General features: G+C 33.3%; 1 protein-coding gene across 1 annotated transcript; it reads right to left on the reverse strand.

Moving 5' to 3' along the window:
• Window positions 1-5,483: 5,483 nt before the first annotated feature.
• On the reverse strand, window positions 5,484-12,990 carry LOC139480834 (uncharacterized). The gene is made up of 4 exons (XM_071263735.1): window positions 12,612-12,990; window positions 10,633-10,701; window positions 7,693-7,929; window positions 5,484-5,752 (listed from the first exon to the last, which is right to left on the reverse strand). Exons 1-4 carry the CDS (start codon window positions 12,925-12,927, stop codon window positions 5,514-5,516), a joined length of 861 nt encoding a protein of 286 aa, XP_071119836.1. The 5' UTR covers window positions 12,928-12,990; the 3' UTR covers window positions 5,484-5,513.
• Between the last annotated feature and the right edge of the window lie 934 nt (window positions 12,991-13,924).

The raw sequence follows: 13,924 nt of genomic DNA on the forward strand, positions 1-13,924 counted from the left end.
TAACAACACAAGCTGGATACAATTCAGCATCATATTCATGTGATTTAACATCCACCGCTGGTTCACTGGTAACAATTGGTTCAGCAACCACTTTGTTCCTAGCTAGATCATTTCCTAGCAATAATGTAACACCCTCAACAGGGAGATTAGGACGAACACCCACAATAACTGGTCCAGTTATCAAATCTGACTTCAGTTAAATACGATGGAGAGGAACATCTATACAACCTAACTCTACACTTTGTAACAAAACGGAGGCACCAACAGAAGTCTTCTCGGACAAAGGCAACACACCTTCTAACAATAAAGACTGAGAAGCTCCAGTGTCCCGTAAAATCTTAATAGGCTGAAGAGTGGTATCATCAACAATAGAAATAAACCCATCAGACATAAAGGGTTTATATTCCTCCATGTAATCACAAAAACTGGACTTAAAAGCCTGACTCGCAGGACATTCCAACGTACTGGTAATACAAGGTGTCGTACAAGTACTGGACTTCGGTTATTATCTCGTTCATTCTTCTTCTGGAGTCTAAAACAATCAGCCATCAGGTGACCATTTTTCTTAAAATAAGCACAAATCAGTGACTTCTTTTCAAAAGTATCAAATTTTGGACTAGACATATTATAACTGGACTGACTCTTATTCTGTGCAACAGGCTTACTATCAGTACGCTCAGTGCTTTGATTTTTGTAATTTCCACTTGAAGTATTAACATTGTGACCCTTGAAACTTCTTTTATGTGAAAGGGTATAATTATCTGAAATTACAGCTGCATCATGTATTGTCCCAACAGTTTTGTCGTCTAAATGTGTTTTTAAGTCTAAATGAACACATTGTTTGAACTCTTCTAATAACATCAATTGTCTTAGGTTATCAAAATTGTTATCTGTTTTCTTTGAAGTAAGCCATTTATCAAATAGATCTTCTTTTTCCCGAGCAAATTCCACATAGGGTTGTGAATCAAACTTTTTATAAGATCTAAATTTCTGTCTATATGCTTCTGGTACTAGCTCATAAGCTTTCAAAACTTCCTGTTTTACCGTGTCATAATCGGAACTTTTTTCTGATGGAAGTGCGGAGTATATTTCAGCGGCCTTACCCTCAAAAACACTTTGTAGCATTGTAGTCCAATATGGCTTTGGCCAATTCAAATTATGAGCAATTTTCTCAAACTGTGGAAAATATTTATCGACTGTTTTTTCACAAAATCTGGGAACCAAACGTATATTTTTTGCTGCATCAAAATAATCTGATTTCGACTGGACTCTAGAGTTGCTTTCTTCTTTGACCATTTCAATTTTCAGTTTTTCCATCTCTAGCTTTTCTCTCATTTCCAGTTCTTTAAATTTAAATTCATCTTCTTTTTCTTTTTCATCCATTTCCAACCTTTCCTTCATTTCAAGTTCTTTTATTTTCTCTGTCTCCTTCATTTCCAGTTCTTTTAATTTAAGTTTATGCTCTAATTCAAGCTGTTTTAATTTAAAGGCGTCAACGTTTTCGACCTTAAGATCAAGAGCCTCTTCACCTAAAATTTCTTCGTCCACTAATTTGTCTATAACCAAATTTTTTATAATTTGTTTTCTCATAGATACTCTAAAATCTAATTTCAGATGTTTAGCCAGCAACACTAATTCCTCCTTCTTTAAATTATCAAACCCCTCCAGGTCTGGCGTTTTCAAAAATTTACCGGCATCAAATGCCATTTTGTAGAATTTTGTTGGCTAGTTATAATAAAAATTACTAAACAAATTTTGAATAAGATATTTTCAGTCTCCCGGACGAGCCCCCAATTTCTGTTACGGCCAGAAATCGCCTTTAAATTGTAGCCAACAAAAGACACAAATCAATAATTAAATTTAACAATATTTATTATATAAAAGTTTACAAGAAGTATTACACAAATATTACTGTCAACTTAACTGTCAAAATATGAGTTCAATCTTTTATCTTTATCTGTATCCGGATATCTTTCGGATTCCAATCTTAATATTACGTTCACTACTAAGGTCAAAATCCTGTATGATGTTGTTTGTAGAATAAAAGTGTCAATCCAAATGCTGTGAATGCTAATGTCTATCGATGTCTAAGTCCAAGTCCAAGAGTGATTGTTTAACTTAAGTGTCTGTATATCTATAATTGTCATGGAAGATTCTAGAACAGTCTATAATGGAACATCCTAGAAAGTTACAACAGAAATTTCTAGTAAAATGTATAAGTTTATATAACGCATCTTTTAATAGGATCATTCTGGAAAGTTCCAATCATTCTGTAATTGTTCCAGTGATTTCTAAACTGCACAGTTCTAAGATTATTCTGTAAACAACTATCAGGCCACACAACACAAATCAGGCCAACATAAATAAATACAATAATTACAATATCATAACAATATGCATATTTGAATATCGATCAACCTATTCGTGTGAGGGATCGTAAATTGTATGTAGTCTTGATTCGAATCAGGCAAACTTGAAAGTCTGTGAAAGAATCGAAAAATCGTCTATTTATATTCACTATTTACTTATTTTGAAGTGTCATATCCTTTTTGGTTCTATTGTGTATCAAATGTATTTACAGAATAATGAAACAAGAGGTCCAAATAACATACAGACAAACAAAGGCTGGCGGGCTTTTCTAAATTTTATATGATAATAATAATGAGCATAATGATTGTAGTATGAACGTAGACAGGTCGTAAGAACAACGTGATGAAGACGGCATGAGGGTGCTAAAATCGTGGTATAAACGTGGTATAGTCGTAGTAGAAGCGTGTTTGGGTCGCAGTAAGAACGTGGTGGTCGAAGTAATGTCGTAGTAAAGTCGCTGTGATATCGTAGCGCAGTCACCGACTAGAATCCCTATAGAGTTATCCCCCTTAAGCCTAAAAACCATTTCACGGGATGAACAACATAATCGTAAGAGATAAAAAAAAAAAAAAAAAAAAAGCCTTAGTGGAATTTGTTCTGGACAAGACCCTAGTTCTTCTTTACATGTGGACCGAAAGATGCAACAACTCATTGTTTGCGGTATGTCGGTAGGCCATTTGAACTAAAAACCTGTAAATCGTAGCCACCTAGTGACTCACCAATGATCAGCAATTCGTGTGATCTTCATAATACCCCAATGTCAAATGTTTACCTTGACTTTTAAAATTACATTTTGTTATGGGATAATCTCAGAAACCATTATACTTACAGAAGTCTTTAATAGTGGAAATGCTTAGGTAATTAAGCATTGTTGGTCGTTATGTAATTTATGTGTAACAAAATAACAATGTCGCCACATCACATTATGGTGCCTTTGAGCTCATTCCTCGGTCTTTGGATGATTTCCTGTGAGTTTTAAACTCTCCTGTTTTATGTATTGTAGACTGCTTCTATTTGTTGAATTCAAAACATAAAAATCGACAAATGTTTAAATCGCTTCTATAATAATGTTCTCTATTTTCGAACTGGTACTTAAAAAGATATGTCTTTACGAAATAAAACTAATATTTAGATACGACATAAGACAACCACTGTCGATTAATACATGGGTCAATTATAGTGAAGCGAGCTGCAAATAATAGACATAATTAATAAAAAGATATATTTTAGTTTTGTAAGCGAGTAGCAAAATATTTTCACATTTATTTAACTTCATATTTCTATTTATTCTAATGCATTGAACAGAGGATCTAGACTTCTTGTCATACAGGATTTCCATGCATACCTTGGCGACTTATTACATGACTCAAACCATAAAAAGGCTCACGATTTGCAAGAAGAGTGAACATAAAATACGTCCTTTAATTTAACACAATGTATAAAATTACAGTTCAAAACATGTCGCTACTGAGTTGAGACACCGTCATATCGTATTGGTCATCCAATTATCAATAGTGAATAGAAACACGACATAAAAAAAGAAAAAGAACGATATTATCATGCGTATAGGATGACAAAAAGAGATAACAAAATATCATAGGTATTTTGTAAATATTATTGCAAATATAATGGAAAACAAATAATAAGATAAACAACAATTTACAAAACGCTAAAAACGCTCAAAATGACTTACAATTACTTAACCAAAGACCAAAGATAATCTCCTGTGCTCTAGAATGGTAAGCAGGTTGTCATACGTATGGGGTATCCTTGCGTACATTGTAATTCACGGTATGTAGCCATTCGGTGGGTAGTCACATTATGTCATGTCATTATCGGCTACAAACGGACGGTATTGTGTCTACGACAATTATTACAAATCGGTCTTGCTTATTTAGCAAATCGTCAGCCTTCTAATTGTATAAAAAAAAGTTGAAAAAGAGGAGTAAGATATCATAACAAAGTTAATGGAAGCAAACGTTAGACAAACAACATTCTACCAACCCCCCAAAAATAGAAAACAAAAGATTGGCCAACAAAAGCCCAACAGAAGGCCGCGGGTTTTTTTAATGGTTAGCAGGTTCTGTTACATATGAAAAACCCCTTGTATATTCTGGTTCCCAGGAATACGTCCCAGTTATCATCTGATAGGTTTACACTGTAACACATTGAAAATAGCGATTTAGGAACAGTCCCGATGCGTAGCTCATGGCAGGTATGCAGAATTTTAATAGAAAATGTTTCTTTCTTGTCATAATCGATTAATAAGGGGTGAGATTGTGGTCTAAACATTCAAATCATATTCAATAGCATATTCACCAATTCTTGTGAAATACACTTACGTAACGTATCAAATATCACGTCACTCAAATTTTTGTGAAGTCAATATCGTTGATCTACTCAAATCAGTTTCTCAACACAGTCAGCAAACTTTATTCCGTTAGTTTATCATGTTTATTTTTTTATTTTCACGGACTTCTTCCATTTTGAGTTTAACATGGAGTTCGTTATTTTTAAATACATTTTCACCATTATGGAATATGTGTTGAATACAAAGTAAAACAATTGTGTATAATATACTTGAATGTAATTGGATGTTAAGTACACTGCAGAGTTAAACGTATACAAACTGAAGTCTGCCAAACTATTGACTGCAGATGTCAATCTGAATTACAAAAGCTTGAGAAAAAATTTATACAGACAAACAAGCAAGCCAACCAAACCTTTAAACTATAAGCATACGGACAATACTAGTAGCTCTTTTTTGCCAACCGACCATAATTTACGATGTAAGTCAAGTATGAAGCATGCATAACTATGTATGGTGTATCCTTTGTTTCAAATGTAATGGGCTAGATCAATGCAGTGAACAAGGTTTCATAGTATTTGGCTATTCAAAAAGTAGAATAACAAAAAATACCGAACTCCAAGGAAAATTCAAAACGAAAAGTCCCTTATCAAATGGCAAAGTCAATCAAAAGCTTAAACATAGTCATATTCCTAACATGGTTCATGCATTTCCTCATGTAGAAAATGGTGGATAACAAATAAGTAATAAAAAAACATGTTACACATATTGAGTGGTTAGGGTATTGAAATAGAAAAAGCAAATCTTTATGTATTTTCATTTAATGTCAAATGTTCTATTTTGTACAAACGACACAAAGAACATCTGCTTCATTGGTATACGGAGGACATCTTAAACTACCACATTTGGTTCGGAGAGGATAAAACAAAGCTCCATTTTCACCTCCATTATTATTGTCCAACGGTTCTGCATTGATGTCAAGACAGGCATAGTCTTTTTTATAATGAGTGTAATGATCACTCATCAGATAACCATGATATTCTGAGTTCCATTCTTTATAGCAAGTCTTGCGACCTAATGAAAATAAAGGCAAGTATATTATTGAATAGTGGTAGATATTTGTAATTGTAAGTAAAACTGGTAAATAAACGTATTCTAAAAGGTTACCAATTAAAAACTGTAATTAAATCTTTGAATATTGGATTTATTGGTATTATATTGATTTTCTTATCAGTAAATTTCAACCATACTAGATATTATAATTATACGCATATGCAAATTCACGAAACTACAGTCTGTCGATACCTATATTTTGGCAATGCACAAGGTCATGTTTTTCTGAGACTGTTGGTGACGTCTTTACACAAAATCCTTTGTTGAATGTTTACTGAATGATATTTTTTGTTTTAAATACATGATTAATTATAAGTTGCTATGGGCTTTGAACTAAATGAAGCTGCCAGTAACTACAAGTTCTCTCAGATCTTTGCTTAGTGGTTATTTTTTTCGTTTTGTTTATTTGTGAGATGTATAGATACGTTTCCAAGTCCGGTCTGTGTTTTCATTAGGTGTTGTTCTGCTTTGTATCGATCTGATGATTTAAGCCCTTTCAAATATTTTATATAGTTTGGTCTATGTTGGTCCTGTTACATCACTGTCCCAGGTTAGGGGAATTGTTTAGCACCAGCAAACTAGTTTAACCCCGCAACATTCGTTATGTGCCTGTCCAGAACCAGGAGTATATGGTCATATTTGTTTTTCGTAAATCTGTTCGATTTTATTTTTATAAAGTACGGGGTTAGACCGTGAATTTCCTCAATTGATTTGTTTTATATTTTTCATGTCGGGGCCTTTTATAGCCGACTATACGGTATTGGTTTTCTTATTGTTAAAAGCCGTACGACTGCCTGTAATTGCTTACTACCACTTCATTAAAACTTTGATGGATAGAAGGCAATCAAACCGCCTTATTTTTATATGGACAGATTTTTTTTATTGCGGTTGGTGTGTATTTCAGGATCTTGTTTACTATTTCCTAACTTCTTTCCATAACAAATACGTTAAACAACGTAGAGTCACCCTTAAAGGGGCACTAGCTACGAGATATAGAAAAAAATAAAATATGATTTGTTTTTTGGTTCAATCATTCATGAAAGTAAATATTGAAATGAAAATTGGCTTTTAGCAGTCAGTTTGGTTAAGTTATGTCAAATTAACCAAATAAACATCGCTAATGAATTATTTACTTGCAAGTGAATAATTCTGCCTCATTAAATCCGTATTCATGTGAAGTTCAATAGAGCCTCTTAGTTGGAGAGGGGTTACGCATGAACTTGGCGTGTCAGCTAATAAAATAATAATAATGTCAACAATGGAATTGAAACAAGTGTAAATCACTTGGTTGACCGATGCGATTTACAAAAACTAATTCCTATACAGGTAAAAACTATTAGTAACATATTGTAACCTATCATATGAAATCAACAGACCTAGAAAAATCCAAATGCTCGAGTTCGCTATCTATTTATGTTAATGTCGGCAGTCTTCGGAAGTTGACCTCGATGGTTAATAAGATGTCGTCTAGACTAAAATACTAACGAAATGCTGATACACAATTTCGAGTTTATACATCGTACATTGTTTATTTTAGCCTTTTTTAATTTGGATTTACGTTTTAGTATGTTATAAGTCGATTATTAGAATTTCGGTGAACATTAATTTGACAGCTGGTGCCCTTTTAAGACATCTGTGTGAATTGACAAAATTCTTTTTTTATCGTACACTGGTTTAGTTATTAAGGAAACTCGTTTTTCCTTAACATTGTACACAATACCACAAAGTTATATGAAACGATATGCTGTTTTGTCCCAAAAAGTATATTAAGAAAATCATGAAAATGTGGAAGATAAACTTCCCAAAGTCATAGATAACACATTGTATAAATTCTCCTGAAAAAAATGTTATGTACATAATTAAGCATAACATAATGTGACAATTCAAACAAACTAATGTACCTGGTATTATCAGGACAGCTGACCTCCGTTGTTTGTAACATACAGCACAAGGTACTTCCTTGTTTTGCATACTTTCTGACCATCCTGAAGGTTTTGATGCCGAACCAAGTTCATATTCCCCACCATATACCTGGTCATTACTATATGATTGGTGCTGTCCATTTTCTGGATCATTAGGGAGACATAAATAGTTCACACCACCTCCTTTATTTGAATGTGCATTCCCACCGACTTGCCCTGAAAGGCAAACAATGTGATGAAACCTTACTTTTAAAGAACATAAATAAGTTCGAATTATCTAATCACTAGAAAGTTTTCTTCAAATAATCATTATGTCGTAATGACTCTTAATACGAACACAATGGGCTCTATATAACTGACTATTGTTATATGATTGGTGCTGTCCGTTTTCTGGATCATTAGGGAGACATGAAAGGTTCATTCCACCTCCCATATTATTCCGCCAACTTGACAATGCCCTTAAAACATACATTGTGCACACTTGTTTTCACTCGATGAAATAAAACGTTTAGTTGCATTCAGTTACTGAGGATTCATTATTATTCGTTGGATATCAATGTTCGTGGGTTTCGTGGGTACAGGTTAACCACGAATTTCAATATTCAACGAATTGCACATTTTTATAGGCTCGCATGCAGAGATTGATAAACCACAAAATCAAATATCTACAAAAATGCAAGTTTTTCTCAATCCACGAAAATTGGTATCCACGAAAATAAATGAATCCACAGTAATCATAAATAAAAAACGTCCAACTTAATTTGCTGGTTTTTTATAAGTCAGAACTATGTCTTAAAAATTAAAGAATATGGTAAAACTAAAAACTTAATTTTCTTCTCTTTTTTTTATACTTCTATAACACAAAAACTAGAGGTTCTAAAGAGCCTGTGTCGCTCACCTTGGTCTATGTGAATATTAAACAAAGGACACAGATGGATTCATGACAAAATTGTGTTTTGGTGATGGTGATGTGTTTGTAGATCTTACTTTACTGAACATTCTTGCTGCTTACCATTATCTTTATTTATAATGAACTTGGCCCAGTAGTTTCAAAGGAAAATGTTAGTGAAAATTTACAATTTTTGAAAATTGTTAAAAATTTACTATAAAGGGAAATAACTCCTAAGGGGTCAATTGATCAATTTGGTCATGTTGACTTATTTTTAGGTCTTACTTTGCTGTACATTATTGCTGTTTACAGTATATTTCTATCTATAATAATATTCAAGATAATAACAAAAAACGGCAAAATTTTATTAAAACTGCCAATTCAGGGGCAGCAACCCAACAACCGGTTGTCCGATTCACCTGAACATTTTCAGGCAGATAGATTCAGGGGCAGCAACCCAACAACCTGTTGTCCGATTCACCTGAACATTTTCAGGCAGATAGATCTTTACCTAATAAACAATTTTACCCCATGTCAGATTTGCTCTAAATGCTTTGGTTTCAGAGGTATAAGCCAAAATCTACATTTTATCCCTATATTCTATTTTTAGCCATAGCGGCCATCTTGGTTGGTTGGCCGGATTACGCCACACATTTTTTAAACTAAATACCCCAATGATGATTGTGGCCAAGTTTGGTTTAATTTGGCTCAGTCGTTTCAGAGAAAAAGATTTTTGTAAAAGCTAATGACGGACGACGACATCGACGACGACGACGACGGACGACGGACGCAAAGTGATGAGAAAAGCTCACTTGGCCCTTCGGGCTAGGTGAGCTAATGATAAATTTCTTTTGTACGAATATGTTCTTATCATAAAGACTGGATATTACCGAAAATCAAACACATGTATTACTGAAAAATGATTACACCAGGGTTTTCGATATCACAAACTAGTCAAAACATTTACTAAATTTTATCATCGTTATAAGGAAATAATTCGTAAATATAACTCAACATGCAGATATCTTATACGTGCAGGTATTTCACATCCAATCTTTTATGGTAATATTCTTTTCAAAGTTAAAAAATGACAGTATTCACCTCAAAAGCTAACAAAACCTTTAAACAGACTTATTAAGAGGGGATATAGTTACGATACTGTTGTCAGGTCATTAAAGATTGCATATTTTGGCTTTAATATTGATTCACTTATAGGGTCTTTGCATCGGAATTAAACACATTTATTCTAAAACCAGTTGTTGGCATGACACGGGTTATGTTCTTCCCATATATATATGATGGTATAATACTAAACCCCTAACAGAAGGGATTGTGCCTGATATTCATATGATGAAGACATAATCTTTCAATCAGTTTTATTGAGGTCTGGAGCTGGCATGTCAGTAACTGCTAGTAGTCTGTTGTTATTTATGTATTATTGTCATTTTGTTTATTTTCTTTTCTTTCATATTCTGACGTCGGACTCGGACTTCTCCTTAACTGAGTTTTACTGTGCGTATTAGTGCATTTGTTTTTTTCTACATTGGCTAGAGGTATAGGGGAAGGGTTGAGATCTCAAAAACATGTTTAACCCCGCCGCAATTTTGCGCCTGTCCCAAGTCAGGAGCCGCTGGCCTTTGTTAGTTTTGTATGATTTTTTATTTTAGTTTCTTGTGTATAATTCGGAGTTTAGTATGACGTCCATTATCACTGAAGTAGTATACATATTTGTTTAGGGGCCAGCTGAAGGACGCCTCCGGGTGCGGGAGTTTCTAGCTACATTGAAGACCCATTGGTGGCCTTCGATTGTTGTCTGTTCTATGGTCGGGTTGTTGTCGCTTTGACACATTCTTCATTGCATTTCTCAATTTTATTCTATATACATTTGTAGTAACGAAAACAAAAAATTTTATTGAACTTATTGAACGGTCTTTCTTGGAACTAAATGTACCATTGATCAAATTCAAAATGCCTTGCAAACTACATTTGTATTTATTTTTAATCTGCCACTACTTCTAACAACTATTTACCTGTATAAATAATGTCAGCACCTGCAGGACAGCCTTTACGTCCCCATCGGATATACGTCACGCCATTCCCTGTATAATAAAATTTTAATACTGTAAATCCATAAAGTAAATATATATAGAGTTCCACGACTCGTAATTTAGTGGAAATAACAACAAAACAATAAATGTATCTTAACACACTAGAACATATTTCAGAGTTTAACGAGGTCAATCTTTTTTATTTCATATTTAATAGTCACAGCGATGTCATATGCCAGTGGCATTTAGAAATACAATTATTATGTCAGCTATCAAAATAACAGACATATTGTATATACATCTTATTCCTGAATGTTTTTATCTAGTTGCACACAATGCTAGACTAATTTCTTTTTATGTTACATGTTTAAACTGAAAGCAGACTTGACTATAGTTTTACTCTGGGTTAAATATGCTTTCATACAAACCAATATTGTGCTTATAAATAAACTTTGTACAACCATAATATCATTTGTGAAATTGATGTGGTACCTATTCCTATTAAAGAACATTGTATACTTAACGCTCACTACTTTCGAATTATTCATTATAAAAGGAATTCGGTCCAAATTTTACAGAGATTCAAACACAATAAACAAACACTAGCTCTTATAATATTATGAATATCTGTCCAGCTTTCTAATCTATTTGTATCTACGATGTGAAAAAAATGCGTGACGCTGATGTCAAGTTAACTTTCCAACTATTTACTTTAATTTGCCAACAAGAAAAAATATAACTTTGAAAATTCCTGCTTTTTTCAATTTATTGTCAATGCCTCACATAAATTCCAATATCTGATAATATCTAAATGTTAATTTTATCAATTGTAGTATGTTATATCTTAACTTAATTTTAAAACATAAACACTGAAGATCAAAGGATCGATTTCCTCATCATGATGAAAGAGTTTTCTTATCGTCATTTTGTAAAACCTCAAGAAAATATTTTAATTCAATATTGAATAGAATTATCGAAATATCAATCAAATAACCACTTTAATCGTAACTTGTGCCGACGGTGTAGACATTTTGATATGGGAGAACGCAAATTAGAATGAAAAACCAAGAGGAGTAATTCCAACTCTGTAATAGTTGTCTGTCCTAAAACGTTTGAATTATGACGTGTTTAATCAAGGACGAAAATTTAATAAACTATAACGATTATCGTTTAAAAGTACCCAATAATAAACCTAAGCGTTTTGATGTATCAGAATTGTTTATGCCAAAAGATGCAGAATATTCGGTTGGTTTCAGCATTTTCTTTTTTGTCTCTGGGCACAAAAATACTGAAATATTTCTTTAATAATACAGTATATGGTAAACTATTTTAAAAATGCTATTATGAAATAGGAAGCATAATGGTTGCTTATATTATACACGGATTTTCAAAAGATCTTTTTTAAACACACAGTTTCTAGGGACAACACACAACGTTCTATCATACTGACAATCACAGAATGCAACAAAATATTTATCTGATATTTTTGATGAAAGGGCAAGTTATATTGTCTTTGACAATCATTTGAACAAAATAAGTAAACTATGATTTTGGGGCCTTTGAATCTGACTTTGTGGTATGGGATTTGCCTATAATAATAATACCAATTGCTGTTGATTTCGGTTGTGAAGAGTTGTCTTATTGGCGATCATACCATGTCTTTTTCTTATGAGCACAGAGATGTGTGTTGAGACGAAAAACGAGGCCTATGACTCACAACAATATTTCTTGCAGGGGAATTTGTTTTTCAAAAACAATACAAATTATCTACACAATAACAAGAATGAAGAAAATTTATGAGCAGTTGTACATCAAGCACAATACGCTTTCTACAATAAAAAGAAATGGAATTGTGTATTGATTCAAGGCACAAAATTTCGACACGAACTTGGTTGCGCCAAAACAAAAGCAAGTGAGTGAACATTTCCATATTTACATCCGATGAATATAAAAACAAATACCTGCTAGACTTTCTTGAATGGCGGCTGTAATAGTAGCATTGATTTCTTCAATTCCTTTGTTTACTTTTTGCTTCATAACATCGTTCATCGCATTTTCAAAACCTTTCTTTATCTCCGACGCAATATATGTCTTCAGATGATCATTCATATTCTTAACATCTAAGTCTGCTTTTAATGTCGCTTTTAGACCATCTAATAACGGCATAGTGACGATATCATCACACTTACTATTGCCACTACATGTATTGCCCTGTACTTGGATCAAAAGCAGAGACAATGTACATGTAAAAACGACAATGACCATTAAAAAACACATGACGCCCTTTTACTTCCAAAAATGTTTAACCATTTCAAATTGTGCTCAAGTTTATTTATAAATGAAGTGGATATTGTATTGGCGTCATGGGTTTCCGTCCGCCGGAAACCGGATGCTTTTACAATGTTTTAATATCGTTTTGAACGACCTTGAATATGATTAATTACTCAATTGTTTTTTGAATTTAAACAGCAGATAATTTTTAATTCGAAATTTTGAACTGTAAGAGAAAAATGCTGCTGAGAACACGAATACCCCCGCTCACGTCTTAATATTTTCAAAGTAAAAAAGAGGTTCCCAGCATTGTATTTGAGTTTTATAATAAGGATGTTCTTATCCTAGGCAGAAAACCCTAGCCGTATTAAGCACAACTTTTGGTCCATAGTGCTCTTCAACTTTGTACTTGTTTTGGCTTTCGAACCTTTTTTCATCTGAACGTCACTGGTTAGTATTGTGTGGACGAAACGCACGTCTGGCGTATTAAATTTTGAACCTGGTACCGTTTGTAAACTATTATTCGTGTGTTTCTCTGTCCTATATGTTCTCCCATTTATTTGTATTGTAGTTCTGTCGTGTAATGTTGTCATTTAAATGTTATATTTAACATTGCCATAAAAGCGGGAGGTTTGGCATGCCACAAAACCAGGTTCAATCCACCATTGTTTTCTTAAAATGACCTGTACGAAGGCAGGAAAATTGTCATTGTTATATTATAGTTCTTTTCTGTGTGTGTTACATTTTAATGTTGTGTTTTTGTTGTGTTGTTGTTCTCCTCTATATTTGATGCGTTTCCCTCAGTTTTAGTTTGTAACCCAGATTTGTTTTTTTCTCAATCGATTTATGAGTTTCGAACAGCGGTATACTACTGTTGTCTTTATTTACAAAAATTGCATTAGGGATATTAAGCAAGAGTTGGTAAATGGAAAATATTTTTTCCAAGTTATAAAAGGGCGTCACCCTAGACAGGGACAGTCTATACTAAATGGACCGGTCACTT

This window comes from Mytilus edulis, chromosome 7 (genome assembly GCF_963676685.1).
Source record: "Mytilus edulis chromosome 7, xbMytEdul2.2, whole genome shotgun sequence".
NCBI lineage: Eukaryota > Metazoa > Mollusca > Bivalvia > Mytilida > Mytilidae > Mytilus > Mytilus edulis.

What these genes read in the sequence shown, in the direction of transcription:
- LOC139480834 (XM_071263735.1), bottom strand. Translation starts at nt 12,927, where the DNA reads ATGTGTTTTTTAATGGTCATTGTCGTTTTTACATGTACATTGTCTCTG. An exon ending in CATTCAAGAAAGTCTAGCAG is followed by an intron (nt 10,702 to 12,611) that starts GTATTTGTTTTT and finishes TTTATTATACAG; the next exon opens with GGAATGGCGTGACGTATATC. An exon ending in TGCTGACATTATTTATACAG is followed by an intron (nt 7,930 to 10,632) that starts GTAAATAGTTGT and finishes TTTGCCTTTCAG; the next exon opens with GGCAAGTCGGTGGGAATGCA.